Source organism: Nilaparvata lugens, chromosome 2 (genome assembly GCF_014356525.2).
Source record: "Nilaparvata lugens isolate BPH chromosome 2, ASM1435652v1, whole genome shotgun sequence".
Classification (NCBI taxonomy): Eukaryota; Metazoa; Arthropoda; class Insecta; order Hemiptera; family Delphacidae; genus Nilaparvata; species Nilaparvata lugens.
The window spans coordinates 43,268,083-43,285,797 of record NC_052505.1 but is presented as its reverse complement, the minus strand read 5'-3'; the positions used below and the strand labels follow the sequence as shown (position 1 = coordinate 43,285,797).

At 35.6% G+C, this 17,715-nt stretch overlaps 1 protein-coding gene across 2 annotated transcripts in view; it reads left to right on the top strand.

Annotated features, from left to right (window-relative positions):
- The window catches only part of LOC111058943 (peroxisome biogenesis factor 2), a 41,312-nt gene that overhangs the window by 12,841 nt on the left and 10,756 nt on the right, over positions 1-17,715 (top strand). The window contains exons 3-6 of one of the 2 annotated variants that reach the window (XM_039421267.1): positions 7,866-7,928; positions 10,986-11,198; positions 12,676-12,873; positions 13,299-13,517. In XM_039421267.1, coding sequence (XP_039277201.1) covers positions 7,866-7,928; positions 10,986-11,198; positions 12,676-12,873; positions 13,299-13,517 — 693 coding nt within the window. The remainder of the gene's footprint in view (positions 1-7,865; positions 7,929-10,985; positions 11,199-12,675; positions 12,874-13,298; positions 13,518-17,715) is intronic. The other variant, XM_039421268.1, reaches the window with a different exon arrangement.

Below are 17,715 nucleotides of genomic sequence, written 5' to 3'. Positions count from 1 at the left end.
AGATTGAATTACTAAATTTCTTATAAGACTTTGTGATGCTCTTATAAAGCAAGAGTCATTTTCATTTTTTTAAATAATTTTGTAACCCCTTGGAAGAGACGACTCCGGCTACCATAGTCCAGGACCACCAGGAGTTGGATCGACATCAGCAGCTCATAAGAAAATTTCGACACGTGAGTGAGAAATATTGAAATAGTGATAGGGCGCCCTCAGTGCTTCGAAATTACATGTGAATCAAAGCTAGCGCGTCGAAAGGGTTTTCTCATAAATTAAGAATTTAGTAAAAAATACTTGCACAAGTAAATATAGTATTAAAGGTATTTTATTAGAAGAATCACGAGTCAGTACATATCAGAAGTTCTATAAATCAAAGAAGTATAAAATCTAGGCTAGTAATACATATTCATATGATCTTTAATTTCTGCAATATAATTTGCGATAGTTTGTTGTAGCTCTGATTCACTAGATGAATTGCTCTATTTATTCCGTCAGGTGCCGAATCTTGCACCCTGAGATAAAATATATATATTCATTGCAAAGAAATCTATTAGATACTATAGAATTTAATATATATATTTGGATTATTGGTTGCCAATTTATCAAGCTGATTTTAAGGAATCTATTTTTAATGGAATTGTCCAAGTCGACAAGTATTAGCAAGCTAATATCGCAGCTACATACAAAAGGATGCATATGATTATAAAATAAAAGCACATGGTAACGTTTCGTGCTATAAATTTAGAGAATAGTATTTAGCCTGTGATATTTTATTGATTTCGATTATTGTTCTATTTTTATATTATATATTTTTTATCGCTCTTTATATTTTTTGCCCTGATCTATTTTTGCAATATTTGTTAATATATGTATCAAATTGTTTATGGTGTGCAATTTATTTTAATTCCTCAATACTATCGGATAAGTACCATATATATATATTTATTTTTTAATGAATTATCAGAATTATAGTGGAAGCTCATATCTGGGCCTATAAAGATTTTTATGAGACTGTATCCTATGAAAAACCACGACCTAATTTTTATAATTATATTAAAATATTTCATGCTCTACCGACTGATGCCAAGCAGGAGGCTAATCGTTATTTAAATATAAAAAATAACGTGACAATATATATAGTTATATATATATGGTTCTGTTTATGTGGTTATGTGGCTATAATATGGTTATATGGGTATAAATATTTATGTTCAACGGATCTCGAAAACGGCTCTAACGATATTCACGAAATTTGGAACAAAGTAGGTATATGATATGAAGATTCGATTGCACTAGGTCTCAATCCTTGGATAACTAGCTGAAGGACATTGAAAGGATAAATATGTCCTTGGAAAAACAGCTGCAAATTTTGTCGTCTGTCGATACCGTAATGGAAGAGAGTGAACGAGTGCATGTGTGTGGGATCATCCAGCTGATCTCACGAGAAGATAAATTCAGCAAGAGAAACTTATTTTCGTTTATTTCTCTTTTTTTTAGAAAACATGTTCACTTCAGAAAGTCAAAAATAGTAACTAAATGCTGTTAGTGATACATAGTATATTAACAAATATTGTAGCAAACATATCATTCTAAATCGAATTCATAGTATATATAGCCTATATTTGTTATTGATGATGTGTTTGTTTTTTTGAAGTGTGAATAAATTGTTATTTTGGTGATAGTAGCTCAACCTAGATTTTGATTTGGACTGTAGTATTAATTTGAAAAGTGACAGTTTTGGGCATAAGCCTGTTGTGCCTCCTCATATCACTGTAAAAATAATTGTACGACTGAGAAAATGAATAAATAAATATAAACTATGAATTTATTCTTTCGTTACAAATTTTCTATGCTTTCACACCCCAGAGCAAAGCTCGGTCCCCCGATATTTATTATTAAACGAAAATCCATATTAGATGCTGTAATTCACACCGAATACTTCTGCTACTGCAAATATTGACAACAGGGTCAACAACAGGGATTTAATTTAATTTATAATTTATTATTAATATTTAATTCGGATTTTCGAATAATAATAATGATAATAATAATAATAATAATAATAATAATAATAATAATAATAATAATAATAATAATAATAATATATTCATTAGCATTTGAATAATTGCAATATCTCTGTAATTTCGATCTGTAGACTGGCTGGCCGCTATGGCTTTGTATAAAATGAGCGCTGCTATCCAGAGATTGTCAGTTTGGTGTAAAGGAAAAGCATTCCTGACCGGCAATTAGAAGGTACTGAGTTCGATTCCCGGGCTGACAAATAATTCTTGAATAGTAGCGCTCATCGAATTTCCATCAAACTGTTTACCCTGTTGTCAATATTTGCAGTACCAGACGTCTTCGGGGTGAATTAGAGCATTTAATTTGGATTTTCGTTTAATAATAATGATTAATTCATTAGCATTTGAACTAGTAGTTCTGTGAACAGTAGACCTCGCGCAGTTATAAACCCCCGCCTCCTCTTATACTGTCCATCAGAGTAAACCCTGTCTGTATGTCGTGTCGGCGAGATATCGGTGTGAAAACGGCCAATGGCTGTTGGGGTTGGTGTATCAAAAATGCTTACATCAAAAGCTAGATCTTTAAGACATATTGGGAACAGGACAGCCCGAGTTCAAAGCAGAGAAAGTTCGAGAGACAATACTATGTTATTTTAGTTATTAATTGCATGCGTTATTGCACGCAATCAATAGTTCATCTAATAGTGCATAAAAATTGTATTCAATGAGGCATGCAATTAATAGTCTACACAGCTGCTGATGTGTTACCAAGTTACATTGAGATATTGAATTGCATGCGTCATGGCATGCGATTTATAATTCACTCGACAGCTTATTTATGATGAATAATTCTATAGTCTGATTTTTACTCTAATATTGGCGTATGAAGGAGGCTCCTTTTATATTATCCTTGAAATGCAAAATTTCCAAAAACCTTGCAAATACGTTGACGCGCAATTAAAAAAGGAACATACCTGTCAAATTTTCATGAAAATCTATTACCGCGTTTCGCCGTAAATGCGCAACATATAAACATATTATAAACATTTAAACATTAAGAGAAATGCCAAACCGTCGACTTGAATCTTAAACCTCACTTCGCTCGGTCAAATAACATTCATACAGAAATGTTCTATCTAATTACAGTAAATTGAGATTAATTCTCAGAGGAACGCAAAAATTTCCCTCACAAAGGCCCAGTTGCACAAAAGCCGGTTAAATTTTAATCCTGATTAACTTCACGTGAACCAAATGAGAGATGACCATTTCAAAAAGATGGATCTACTGGAATTAATAAGGATTGAAAATAACCCGCCTTTTTTGCAACCGGCACTAAGTACCTGATTGAATCATTACAAAAGTTCAACAGCTGAGTCATAATTTTGACACAGTCCCACACACATGAACTCGTTCACTCACTTCCATCACCAACAGATGACGAAATAATTATTGTCAGCTGTTTTTCCAAGGATGAATAATAATTATCCTTTCAATGTCCTTCAGCGAGTTTTCCCAGGGATGAGATCTAGTGCAATCGAATCTTTATATTATAAACCTACTATGTTCTGAATTTCGTGAGAATTGTTAGAGCCGTTTTCGAGATCCGGTGAAATACAAACATATAAACATAATATAAACAGAAGTTGCTCGTTTAATAGTTTAGGATTTATTGATAAACAGAACACAATTCTCTAAAATGATCGTGTTTATATTTCACAGCTGGTTATATGTCATCTCATGAATTTCTCATGAACTCGCTCACTCACTTTTTTACCATCCACAGCTGTTTCAGCCAAGGATAAATTATCTTTTTAATGTCGTTCAGCGAGTTTTCCCAAGGATGAGACCTAGTGCAATCCAATTTTTATATCATAAGTACCTACTATGTTCCAAATTTCGTGAAAATCGTTAGAGCCGTTTTCGAGATCCGTTGAACATAAATAACCAGATATAAATATATAAAAATACAGAAATTGCTCGCTTAATATAATAGGATTATCCGATTCCAGGACTCTTTTCTACGGTCCTTCAAAGTATGCATGTAATCCTTATGGAAGAAGATTGTGAGCTGGCCACACACAGAAATAAAAATCATTTGTTATAATCATTGCGTCATCCAAAATCCGTCGGTAGATCTGTTATTCAATTGTCTTGCTAATGATTCACAAAATTTCAGTTCTCAATAATGCCGCGTTATGAACGACGTCCAAACTTGGGTCGTAGAACTCGAAATGCTGTAAATTAAGAATAAGCACGGGAAAATCAACAGCAAGGAGATATACCATCCAATTCCCAGCAAGCTGCATTCAACTTTAACTAAAAAATACAAACTGCTGCACAACTAACTAAGCACATAGAAAGTCCATCCAATTCCCAGCAAGCTGCATTCAACTTTAACTAAAAATACAAACTGCTGCACAACTAACTAAGCACATAGAAAGTCCATATTGAGATATAAATGTAAATACTGATTGTTGAATGATTTTCATAAACATTTAGTGCATCAGATTAAGCTAAGGCCAAGCACACCTGAGGAGGCGCGGCTTGGTGATAGTGTTGATCCTGTGGAGATTGCCTTATCACACCGTTCCACGCCAAGCCCGATTCAGTGTATGTGAGTTCTTTCATTCAAACCAATAAGCAATAAGCACCTGGATGCAAAATGCCGCATCGCGCCTCCTCAGTTGTGCATCCAGCTAAAGTTTGTCATGAGATGCATTAACTATTTGGCAGTACGAAGTTCACCGGACCAGCTAGTTCACTAATAAAATAGGCGGTTGGCAAATTTCTATTATTATTACTCCGCTCTGCTAGGAAAGTCAGAAAGCGATCTGCAAAAGCGAAACTGTTAAGCTGAGGTAGCTCTCAACTCGATTAATCTCTCTCATTTCACTCGGCTACTATCCTGACAGAGCTGAGCAACAAAAAATATTTATTCGCCAACAACAAATTTCGTTGAGAGTCTTCCATACCCAATAATATTGAATGATTTTCATCTGTAATACACAGTTTGAATTATGTATAGAACAACTCCAATTTGGATATTATTCCAAATCCTGTTAATTCATGACAACAGGTTATGGAAAAATAATAGTTTTATTTCTACAAAAAAATGTTTAGATGATTGAAAAACACCTTTGAAAATAATACATATTATTATTCTAATAATGAATCAACTTCCAGCGAGAATTCATTGGCACAGAGCATATAGTGATTCAGCAACAGTTTTCCCAAATTGCCAACAAATTATGTTTTTGACTTAGCAGGTATTGGGATGGAGCTCCTCATATGTTATGCATTTATTGACCGAACGCCGTGAGGTCTATGTTTTAACTCGGATTCTCTTTCGTCTGTCGATCTATACTCATATTATGTATGTAACGTATTTACGTTCAAACGCGTTGATAGAATTCTATGCGATTTGACAGGAATATTCATTTTTTAACTGCGCGTCGATGTATAGCCAACACAAGGTTTTTTGAAATGTTGCAATTTAAGGATAATATGAAAGGAATCAGCTGACAAGTGGATTATTCATTGCATGCATTACACAGATGTCTGGAGAAGCCGGTGAACAGGTGACACCAGATACTTGTGGATGAGAAAACTGCGTGAGGTCTACTGTTCACAGAACTACTAGTGGTATATCTAAGTATGGAGGAAATTTCTTTTCCTTTTCATATTATCCTTAAAATGCAAAATTTCAAAAAACCTTGTTTATACATCGACGCGCATTCAAAAAAGGAATATTTCTGCCAAATCTCATAGAATTCTATCAATGCGTTTGGCCGTAAATGCGTTACATACATAATATGTGTATAGACAGACGAAACAAAACCGAGTCGAAAAAATATAGACCTCTCTGCGATTGGTCAGATATAATTGAACGAGCGTTAGCTAAGTTCTCACTTTTGACTTACTAGAGCCCAACGTCATTTTCTGTCTGTTAGATAATTGGTTTGAGTAGTTAGATAAGAGGTTCGACAAGAACTTTAGAGAGAATTGATCAATCAGCTCCAAATTTTGAACACTTTATAGTGTTCTTCGAACCTTTTTACAGGTCAAGTTCGTTGGACAACGAAATTGACTCACTCCTTCGTCCTTTTTCAGGATATAAAATTACATTGAAAGCTCATAAGAAAAAAAATTGTTTTGATTTATCATTATTTATCAGTTAGCTGGAATTATTTGCATGCTATTTCTGTATTTTTCCATTCATTTAAAGAAGCTGATGCTATTATTTGGCAGTTGTTACACAGACTGTCAGACAGACAGACTTTATGTGCCGACACATTATTTTAGCTGAATAATACACAACATTTATAGTTCACACAACATATTTATTTAATACACAACATAATTCATTAGTTTTATATTAACTCGCTTCCGTTAACGTGTTTGCCTGTCTGTAACATAGGCCTACATGTAATTAATACTACTTGTGATAGCTGTTGCTATGACAATTGTTTTGTTCAAAGTGTTGAAGAGTAGAAGGTACTATTAGTGCTCACTAACACATGATTATTCAATGTATAGGTACCGTACTCATTGTAGTTTTTTATCATTTATTAGTAACTTAAAATGTTGAGATCATTGAAACGGTTTGAGATATCGATGTGCGGGTTTCGCCATTAATTATTTCCCTTTGAAATTTTGTATCGGAATCATGTATCACATGGCCACCTTCCCATTTGAAACAAATGAAGTTGGATTCAAAATGAAGCTGGATTCGAAATGAAGTTCGATCCATATGACGGATCCAAGATGGCGGACGAAAGTTTTTTTCAATTGGAATAGAATTCCTATGGAACCTACTACTGTAATATCATACTTGTGAAAGATCTATTTAGCTGTTTCCATAATAATTCTCACCAACTCTGTATAATTACAAGATGCGGTTCTCAGAGATCAATAAAAAAGTTGATGAGCGAGTTCTTCAACCCATGGGGTCTCTAGTCAATAATAAATATATTTGTGATACATTAAAAAAAAAAAACATGATATGCCTAGGTGTAAATATGCCAATATCAATGTCCAATCTTGTACACTTGATAATGGCATAAATGTCCGATACCGGTCACGTCTTCAAATATGAGGAACAAAGTGTACTAGTAATTCTATAAAAATCAATCAAGTAGCCCTACATTAGAATAAAAACAGAATGAAAATATTGGTCATAATTATTCTTTCATCATTCTCAAAATGTTTACATGAAAGCATGTGTTGTACGATGCAGTATTTGGAGTAGATCCCCTTGTAATCTTACTGGTTTGATGTTTTGTCAATTCAAGTCGATGTTTATAGAGGGTTTAGCATTGAAGTATGTAGAATTTTAAATAGCTGTTAGGCCTTCACATTCATTTGTGAACGCAACTCAAATCTTTCTGTGCTTGAATGTTGACATTTTTGTAATCAGAAAGAAAGCATTGATTATGAATGAGAAATAGCATTAAATACCGTCCGTTTTTGTACAAACACTCCTTGTACAAAAATTTAGAGCGATACCACGTGCAAGTGCTACACTTCAGATGGGTATGGACAACTTCTCACAATTTCTACAGAAGTGTTTAGAGTAAAACGGACGTCATTCCACAGATACCATTTTTTGTACATAATAAACTTTAATACATTTTTTTGTTCTGGTTATCAAAATGAGATCATTTGAGGAACACACTAGAACAAAAAATGTTGAGCTTCGTTCAAAAATGAATGTGTAACATTCAAATTCAAATTTTCCATACTTCATTGCTCAACTCTGTATTTTTAATTCATTGTTTTGTCACCCTTCAAATGAATGATTACTTGACATTTATTCTTGTCACTTCAAATGATTGGCATTTTTTTCAGATAAATGTACTTGTAAAGTGGGATGCAGAAATTGATGCATTACTTCGACTCGCAATTTGGAGAGTGAGTATTGCATCTGCAATTTAAGCCATCAAATTTCCTAGTTAATCATGAATAAGTTAATCATAATAAGTTAATCACGATATTATTGCCTAAACTTGACTTATATCATTAAACTGCCAAGACATTGGTCTTAGTTTTTTTAAGTTCAAGAAGTTTCTTTTGTATGTAATGTTCCAAAGTAAGTTCCAAATCCATCAATACAGAGTTTTCTCTTTGCTGATGACATTAATATATGTCTTAAGTCAAACTCATATGAAGTACTGAGAAACGAATTAAAAATTATTTCTGAAACTACTCAAGATTGGTGTACTGCTAATATTTTATGCATTAATGAAGGAAAAATACAAGATTCAGATTTACATTATATGAGAAGAAATACTACAGAAGCTGTAAGTCATTCTGTGAATTTTCTGGGATTTATGATTGATGAGAATCTGGATTGGAGAAAAACATTATGAAAATTTAATAAAAAATCATTAAAGGCATATTCCTGATACGCAGATTGAGACTGTGTGAGTTCTAAGGCCAGGGACACACGAACGGTTTTTTGCCAGGTGAAGTGTAAAGTACACAGGAAGGCATGGAGAAGGACACACTTCGCCGGGCCGGCTAAAAACCGGACACGGTGAGAAAATCAGCCGGCGGAACAGCCGGCTATTCTCTACTTCGCCGGGTCAGCTGTTTTGCCGGCTATCCGGCTGTTTCGCCGGCGAGCAGGTTGGAGGGCATTGTACATATGGAGATGAACACACGGTTCGGCAAACAGCCGGCCGGCCCTGCCACTACATCTAATCTTCACCACTACTCTACTCCACCACTCTCCTTCAGTCATTCGTAGTTCACCCCTCAAAGTGGTTGTGTGTGAATTGTTCAGTGATTTATTCAAAAACTTAACACTAAAACGTTTAATTTTGAATAAAAATTAATTATGCAAATAAAAATTGAGAAAATATAAAAAAAATACTTGTAAAATAACTCATTTTCATATATACTTTGTTGAGATCACAATAAACAAATTACATAATGTAATGTTATTGATATGAAAAGTTTCATAAGGGTAGTATTTTGTTAGGTAGGCCTCTTGAGGTGCTCAAAAGTAGTTGAAATACATTAGCCTCTCACATTTATTCATTGTAAAATCTCAAAAAATTGGGTGTTACAATATATTATTACCTATATGTTTATATAATATGTTATGTTCATTATACAGAGTGTTCACAAAATCACTACCAATACTCTTGGGCATTGTTCCTGGGTAACAAACATATCTAATCATATCATATCATATTTAAATTGTCCAAAAGTCTCCAGTTTGTTTTATGAATTTGAAAAATTGTCATAATTTTTTGGTAGTTTTGTCTAGTTGTTGATGCATAAATGATTGTGCAAAGTTTCAATTTCCTATGTTCAACCATTATTTAGAAAAAAAATGATAAGTGAAAAAGCAAAATGACCGCTATGTGAGTAAATGAAGACTTGCGGATAATTTAAATATGATATTTAGATATGTTTGTTATCCGGCCGGCCAGGAACAATGCCTTGAGAGGGCCTATCATTGGTAGGCAGTTCGCGAATACTCTGTATGATCTGTAACATTCAACATATCATTTCATTACATTTCACATATTTATTGTGAAATGTACTTGTTTTGTGAAATTTGACTTTTCAAGTCAATAGCCGCCATTTTGAAAATGTATATGTAAAATCCGCCAAAGTTTCATCATTGCATTTTAAACCGTTTTGCAAAATACAGTAAACTGTTTGCAAACGATTTCACATACAGTAAAAATCACCTACAGACAGACAAGCGTCTAAAATGATATTATAAGAAAACGTAAGTCATAAGCTCATCAAATGTGGAAGAGCCAAATGTAATGAGCCTTATAAGAAAGGCTCATAAAATGTGGTCACCGACATCCGAAAATAATTAAAAAACTTATTATCATCACTCCTAAGTTGGACAAATAGAGAATAAAATGCTCCATGAAGCTGTCTTTTCTATAGAATTGAATGAATCCAAACACTTCGGCTCCGTTTCCTCTTTCTCATGTGGTGGAGCAAACATAGCACAGCCAATTTCTGAGCTCTTGACAGTACCATTGCATAAATGCGACTGAGAACCAGCTTCATAGGTTCATAGCTTCATAAGTCCATAGGCCGGTATATGCTAAGTACGTTAAACATATTCTGATATTATTGCTGCCGTGTCCGGCGACCGTCAAACGGCAGTTGCAGTGTGTTCTGGTATTCAACCGGCGCCGGACCCGGCGAAACAGCCGGTCCGCCAGTTTTGCCGTGTCGTGTCCCTGGTCTTGAGGTACTGTTTGGTCTATTTGGCATTCATCCAAAGTCATTTGAGTCGAGAGACCTTACTCTGGGGTCATAAGTCCTCTAGTGTAAGGTTACTGAGAATGCAAAAAACATGTATCAGACTGATTTGTTGTCTCCCTTCCCGAGTTCATTGTAGAGAGGGGTTTGTTCATCCTGGTGTGATGACGGTACCTGCACTATTCATTTTCCAGAGCCTACTGTACATAAAAGAAAATATTCATTTATATGATGAGTTAGGTTCACATCACTCATATAGAACAAGAAATAGGAGTACTCTAGCTCTAATCAGGTTCAATTAGGTACACCAGGACTCAAAAAACTTTTATCTATACAGCGATAGAATTATTCAATTTTCTACCTCCTCCTATCAGAAACCTGGATATTACAAAATTTAGAAATAAATTAAAGGTAAATTTGTCAAATAATTGTATTTATAAAATCAATAAATTTTTTCAAATAAATCTTGAATTGTAATAGCCTTGATTATTATTGATTATTACATGATTATTACATGATTATTACATGATTATTACATTGAGATCAGATAACAATTTCTGGGTGTAGAATTAGTTATAATTATTTCTCTATGTACAATTGTGACTTATAGTGCCTAATAGTTATATTTATCTGTTATGTATTTACTTTTGTTGTTACCATTCGACGTTGTAATGCATTTTGATGTTCTCACTTGCTACTACAATAAAACATTTATTATTATTATTTCAGTTATCTGTCTGTAACCACAAAGCAACTTTTGGTCAGCAGCTATTGAACATCAGCTACGGCAGTAATCTTTCAAAAACTAAAGCTAGATTGCTGGTCATTTCAACTGTGTTTTGCAGTTATTTCAAAACCAAAATTTCAAACATGACCATAAGATCATCCCCACATATATGTTCCGAAGATGAGACAGCTCGTTTATACCATCTCTTAGAGCATGTAAGTTGGAAATGGTTGAATTATTTTTTCAATATGCGACAAGCCTGATGATAAGTTAATTGATAAGATAAGTTGATTGATAAGTTAGACAGTTTTCAGCTATCTTTATAAAGCAAGATTTCTTTGTTTCGGTATCTCCATATCCCAGACCAGTTAGAGATGAGAAATTGCATGCGTGTTCTTTGTGCAATATTGGTGAACGGGAGGGTAGTTTTCAAAATATCTTGGACAAATATCACAAAGTAATAATAATGATTTTATTGTCAGTCATACAAAATATACGGTAACTGAACTTATAGATACACACAGCGTAAATTTAGACTGAAAATAATACACATATGCAAAGCTCAAAGAGCTTGTCCGCATGTATAATATCTAATACAATTTAAGAAAATATGAAAAATAATATCAATTATATATTATGAAATACTAAGAATATTATGAAAATTGAGAATATAAAACTTCCTACTAACATTCTTGACAATAGATGATTCAATATGAAAACAATATATCAAGATTACAATCACTGGTTAAGAATTGAAAAAAATAAAACCGGAAACTAGCATACATTTCTAACGAAAACTGTTGAGTAATGCTTTAAAAAACAATCATGTTACATCTTTTAATAGAAATGTAAACCAATCTAGATCAAGCATTTCCAAACTATTACCATACTACATACATCCTCTCTATTTCCTCCCCAGAGTTTTCCATGAGATACTTTTCTTGAAACTAGAGAAGGGGCCACAGTGATTAACTGAATCTGGTGAGCCATTACAAAATTCACCCTCAAGGAAAAAGAACGATTTTTGGAAGACTGTGCTTCTCTTTTTGGGCAATCCCAAGAAGCGTGTAGTAGGCCTATTCGTCTGATTATCTACTATATTACCCAAATTTTCACTTGACAAAATTGGGTCATCACCTTGAAACAAAACAATTATCTCAATGGAAGAGCTCTAGACAGCAAAAACAGATTTTCTCGATTAACTTTTCCTCCAGTAACAATGGATCGAACTAATTATTTTTGTCATCTCATTGGACGCTTTATATGAGTGATATTGTGCAACCCCAACAAGCAACGCCATAAGACAGCCGGGAATGTGTCAGTGAAAAGTAAATCTCTTAAAACTGACTGGACACATCTTTCCCATGATGTGGTAGAATCTATGTCTTAGTTGCCTTAATACTCTCTTGAGTTGGTTTATATGGGCCCCCATAAGAGATCCTTTTCTACCAGCACTCCCAAATATTTCACTTCATCAACTGTTGGATGGAATTACCAGGACTGTTATTCAAGTCTCAACAGTAGACAGAGTGATATTTCATTGGAGAATCAAATGTAAATGATTTAGACCAAAGTTTATGAATGGTGTTTCATTTGAATTCAATTCAGGTTCAGATTACAAAAAAATGATAAAGCTCTCTCATTTATTCAATTTCTCATAATTTTATTCAGTACCTATCCAATTCTTTGCAGTTGAAGAAAGGATTGACAGTCATGGAAACAGTGATTTGTATGGCGAGCTTCCTGAATCTGATTGTTTTCCTGAGAGAAGGAAGATATCCAACTCTAATCGACCGAATATTGGGACTAGAGCCTGCGGTTGGCTCCAGCCAGAGTCGCTCCATTGGATATCGATACATGACTCGAGAACTGCTCTGGCATGGCTTTATGGTGAGCTGGCTGCTAAGTACCAATAAAATAATTTCTTCAATACAAGCCTGTTGAATTTATATTCCCTCAATAGTATTAGTTTATCAAGAAAGAGAATTGAAAAGAAGATTTATTATTATTATCCGAATCACTCATTAAACCCAGAATTCCATAACTTATCCAATAATTTAATTGTGCAAATGGTATCGAACCCCGAGTCCATTTCGTATCTTAAATTAGGCTGGAAGTATATTAAGCTTAGCTGGAAACATTGTCACAATAACTCAATCTTCAACTCTCTAGCAGCTTTAACTTTCAACGTTGCTCAATCTACGTCAAGAACGAGTAATAATATGTATCTGTTCTCTCTTGAGTAGTTTTATATTCCTATTGTAAATTTATAATATATAAAATGATTATTATGTTTGGGATGTATTGTGTTCCAGGAGCTGATAACATTTACTCTACCCCTTGTCAATTTCCGATACTTCAAGAGGAAACTGATCAGTCTCATATATACAGATAAAAACTCAATGAAGAGCTGTAGATTCGATGGCTCCAGATTTGAACTGACTCTGAAAACGAGATGTGCAATATGTCAGCAAGTACCAATACGTCCTCATCATATATCTTGTCGGCACGTCTTCTGCTACTATTGCATACAGGTAAGTAATATTTTTTCTTAGCCCTGTTTACAATTATACTGTACACCCTTTTTATAAAATAATAATGGAAGCAATGACTGCCATTATCCCTGCAATTTGATCAATGGTTTCTTTCAACATAAAAGTAGATCAGCCAAAAATATCCTGTGCTTTTGAGTTTTCTAAGCATCTGACCATGTTTCTTGACTCTTTCTGCATTTATTTATCTCCGAATATCTAACCTAAATGCTGAAATTACTACATTTTCGACTGGGTCAAAGTCTATCACAACCAGTTCTGCCAAAAAATTATCTTCTGCACTTATTGTTTATTGTTTTTGAAGGGACGGATTCAAGGATCCAAAGATTCAAAGAACCCCACACGTCACCCGAAGCTTATTGTGTTCCCAAGTAGTATGTTAGTTAGGCAAACCAATACCTGTGTCCTTCACAAGAACCAGGAGTTTTTCCCTATACTAACATCCCATTCATCACCTGGCAGCATGTCGCAATCCAGTGTGATATGCTTGGCAGTCTCTTCATACTGATTAGTCCTCATGACCTATGTGAGTTCCACTCCTGGTCTTCTTTGAAGGTCCTTCTGCTGAGGAAGGGGAGGCCAAGTTTCCTCTAGGGCACCCGGCCACCCTTGACTCAGTCTCTTGACCCACATTTGTGCCTGGTTTTTCACCCATCTCTGGTCTCTTAAGTTTTTTCTTCTTGCCCCTCCGAAATTTTGCAGGGTCAAAAGCCTCACCTCTCGCAAAAAGATTTGCCTAAATGGCCGCCCTTCCTTGAACAGTGGTGAGTTTTGGCGTCTCCACCCAAAACTCGTGACCTACGTGACTTCCACTCCTGGTCTTTTTGTAGGTCCTTCCGCCTCTAGGGCGCCTGGCTCCCGGCCACCCTCGACTCAACCTCTTGACCCACATTTGTGCATGGCGTTATACCCATCTCTGGTCACTTGGGTTTTTATTTTTGCCCCTCCGAAACTCTGCAGGGTCAAAAGCCTCACCTCTTCCAAGAAGGATTGCCTGAATGACCACCCTTCTTCAAGCAGTGGTGAGTTTTGGCCTCTCAACACACAAACTTGTGACCTTCGTGAGTTCCACTCCTAGCCTTTTTGTAGGTCCTTCTGCTGAAGGAGGGGTCGCCAAATCGCCTCTAGGGCACCTGGTCACCCTCGACTCAGCCTCTTGACCTGCATTTGTGCCTGGAGTTTCACCCATCTCTGGTCTCTTGGGCCTTTTTGCCCCTCAAAAACTGTCCTGATGGGGCAGATCCCATGGGTTTGAAGGCAAGGCAACTTCTGGAGTTGCCTTGGGGTCCCGTTTAGTCGCCTCCTACAACAAGCAGGGATACTGTGGGTGAATTCTGGTTTTTAAAACATTCTTGAGTAGCCTAATGATGTTCGACTCAAAGCCTCTAGGGCGCCCGGCCACCCTTGACTCAGCCTCTTGACCCACATTTGTGCCTAGAGTTTCACCCATCTCTGTTCTCTAGGGTTTTTTCTTTTTGTCCCTCCGAAACTGCATTGTCAAAAGCCTCACCTCTCCCAAGAAGGTTTGCCTGAATGGCCACCCTTCTTTGAGCAGTGGTGAGTTTTGACCTCTCCAACCACAAACTGGTAATTGCGTGAGTTCCAATCCTAGCCTTTTTGTAGGTACTTCTGCTGAGTGAGGGGACGCCAAACTGATTCTAGGGCGCACAGCGTCCAGCCCCCTCAACTCAGCCTCTTGACCCACATTTGTGCCTAGAGTTTCACCCATCTGGTCTTTAAGGTTTTTCTTTTTGCCCCATGAAACTTGGCAGGGTCTAAAGCCTCACCTCTCCCAAGAAGTTTTGCGGGAATGGCCACCCTTCTTTGAGCAGTGGTGAGTTTTGGCCTCTACACCCACAAACTCGTGACCTAAGTGAGTTCAACTCCTGGCTTTTTTGTAGGTCCATCTGCTGAGTGAGGGGACGCCAAACTGCCTCTAGGGCGCCCGGCGTCTGGCCACCCTCAACTCAGCCTCTTGATCCACATTTGTGTCTGGAGTTACACCCATCTCTGGTATTTTAGATTTTTCTTTTTGCCCCTCTGAAACTCTGCAGGGTCTAAAACCTCACCTCTCCCAAGAAGTTTTGCCAGAATAGCCGCCCTTCTTTGAGCAGTGGTGAGTTTTGGCCTCTCTACCCACAAACTCGTGACCTAAGTGAGTTCCAATCCTGGCTTTTTTGTAGGTTCTTCCGCTGGGTCGCCTCTAGGGCACCTGGTCACCCTCGACTCAGCCTCTTGACCCGCATTTGTGCCTGGAGTTTTACCCATCTCTGGTCTCTTGGGTTTTCCTTTTTGCCCCTCTGAAACTACCCTGATGGGCAGATCCCGTGGGTTTGAAGGCAAGACAACTTCTGGAGTTGCTTTGGTTTCCCTTCCAGTCGCCTCCTACAACAAGCAAGGATACTGTGGGTGAATTCTGGTTTTCAACACATTCTTGAGTACAATGTTCGACTCAAAGCTCCTCTGCACTTACAAAGAAGTCATTGAATCTGTTCTGGCTCATATTTGCTCCAACTCTAGGCTTCTTTGGACGGTGCTTGTTAATGATCTCCCTGGCAGCTCTGCAATTGTTTGAAGTCACCTCAATGGTGCCTGCAAGGCAATTTTTTTTGCTTGCCTAACTATTTGTCTGTACACTTTATTTCCCCTCACATAAGAATATTTATTCGCCATTTAATTCAACACTGTACAATAGGCATCGTCATTTGTTTGGAAAAGAGTAAAATACAATATATATATATATATATATATATTATATATATATATATATTATATATATATATATAAACAGGATACACAGGCTGGGCCCCTGAATCAGTTTGATTGACAAAGGAGGCCCAGCCCCCAAAAATTTTCGTTTTAATGTAAGTTTTTAAGTGTTTTTAATCTATCCGTGTCATGTGTATCCTGTTTATATTTATATTATAAAACTTTTAAGTGTTTTCTGTTATGTGATATATATATATATTGTGACGTTATATTTGGCATTGCATGTGCCCTGCTTGGCCACAGTCGGTAGAGCAAAGATTTTTGAATAAATTTAATATTTTTATGACTCCTGAAAGAAAAATACCACCAGTTTCTTACTAGCTCTTCTAGGAGCTCAAATAATTCTCTGCTTTCGATGGCTGCAAACGTCGGCTGCTTTAGCAGTTTACAGTTCTCATAACTGATCTGGTCGACTCCACAATTATAGATGCAGAAGAAGTAGATAGATATAAGGGCTCTGATTTTTGTGCTAGACAATATGGTATCGTCACCAATGCCACTCGCCACCATCTGACAAATGGGTCAGCAGTGTAAGATGATACCGAGTGGAATCAAAGGCAATACTCTATCAGAATACCTTATAAATTCTATTAATTTGTAGTACTGCTGCAACTTAATACTATGACCCTTGAGTTTTTCCAAATCGGATGCGATGGTTCTGAATAATTTAAGTGAATCTTGAGAACGTAATATTTCCAAAGATTTAATAATCAATGCTGTATATCGCCGATTTATCCAACTTATTCGGTGAAGAATATAGTTGGTTGATAATTTAAATAATATGTCAATACTGGTAATAAAATAGACTATAACAAGATTGGTCATGCATGAAGATATGATCATAAATAAAGGGTACACCATTCAACAAATAATAATATATAATTACATGAAAATATCAATGAGCAATAATAAAAAATAGAGCAACAAATATAAAAATAATATGAGAAAATATATATAGTAAAAATTATCACAGATAGCTCACTAAAAGATTTTACTTTGCTTATTAGCATCCATTAATATCAAGTGCTTCTTTAATCAGCATATATTCTTTCAACCTATGTGGCTCAGTTGTCGACTTGCTGTTGCTTGTCAAATAAAATTTATAAATCTTACTTCCAAATATATATGAAAAAAATAAATATTGAAATATATATCAGGGCTTGGGTTCGGCCTCTGGTAGAAATCAGATAAATCAATTTATCTTATGAACATGAGCTTCATAAAAATTCTAATAAATTACTGATAGAAAAGATAAATGTGTGAGCATTTATAATAAATCAAATATTAATAAATATTTCATCTGTGCATACTTAAATATTTAAATCTCATAAAATGTTCTTGATAATATTCCCTTTACATTTGAATATTTGCACAAATTTCAATATTAATTTTAATCTTTAAATAACCCTTC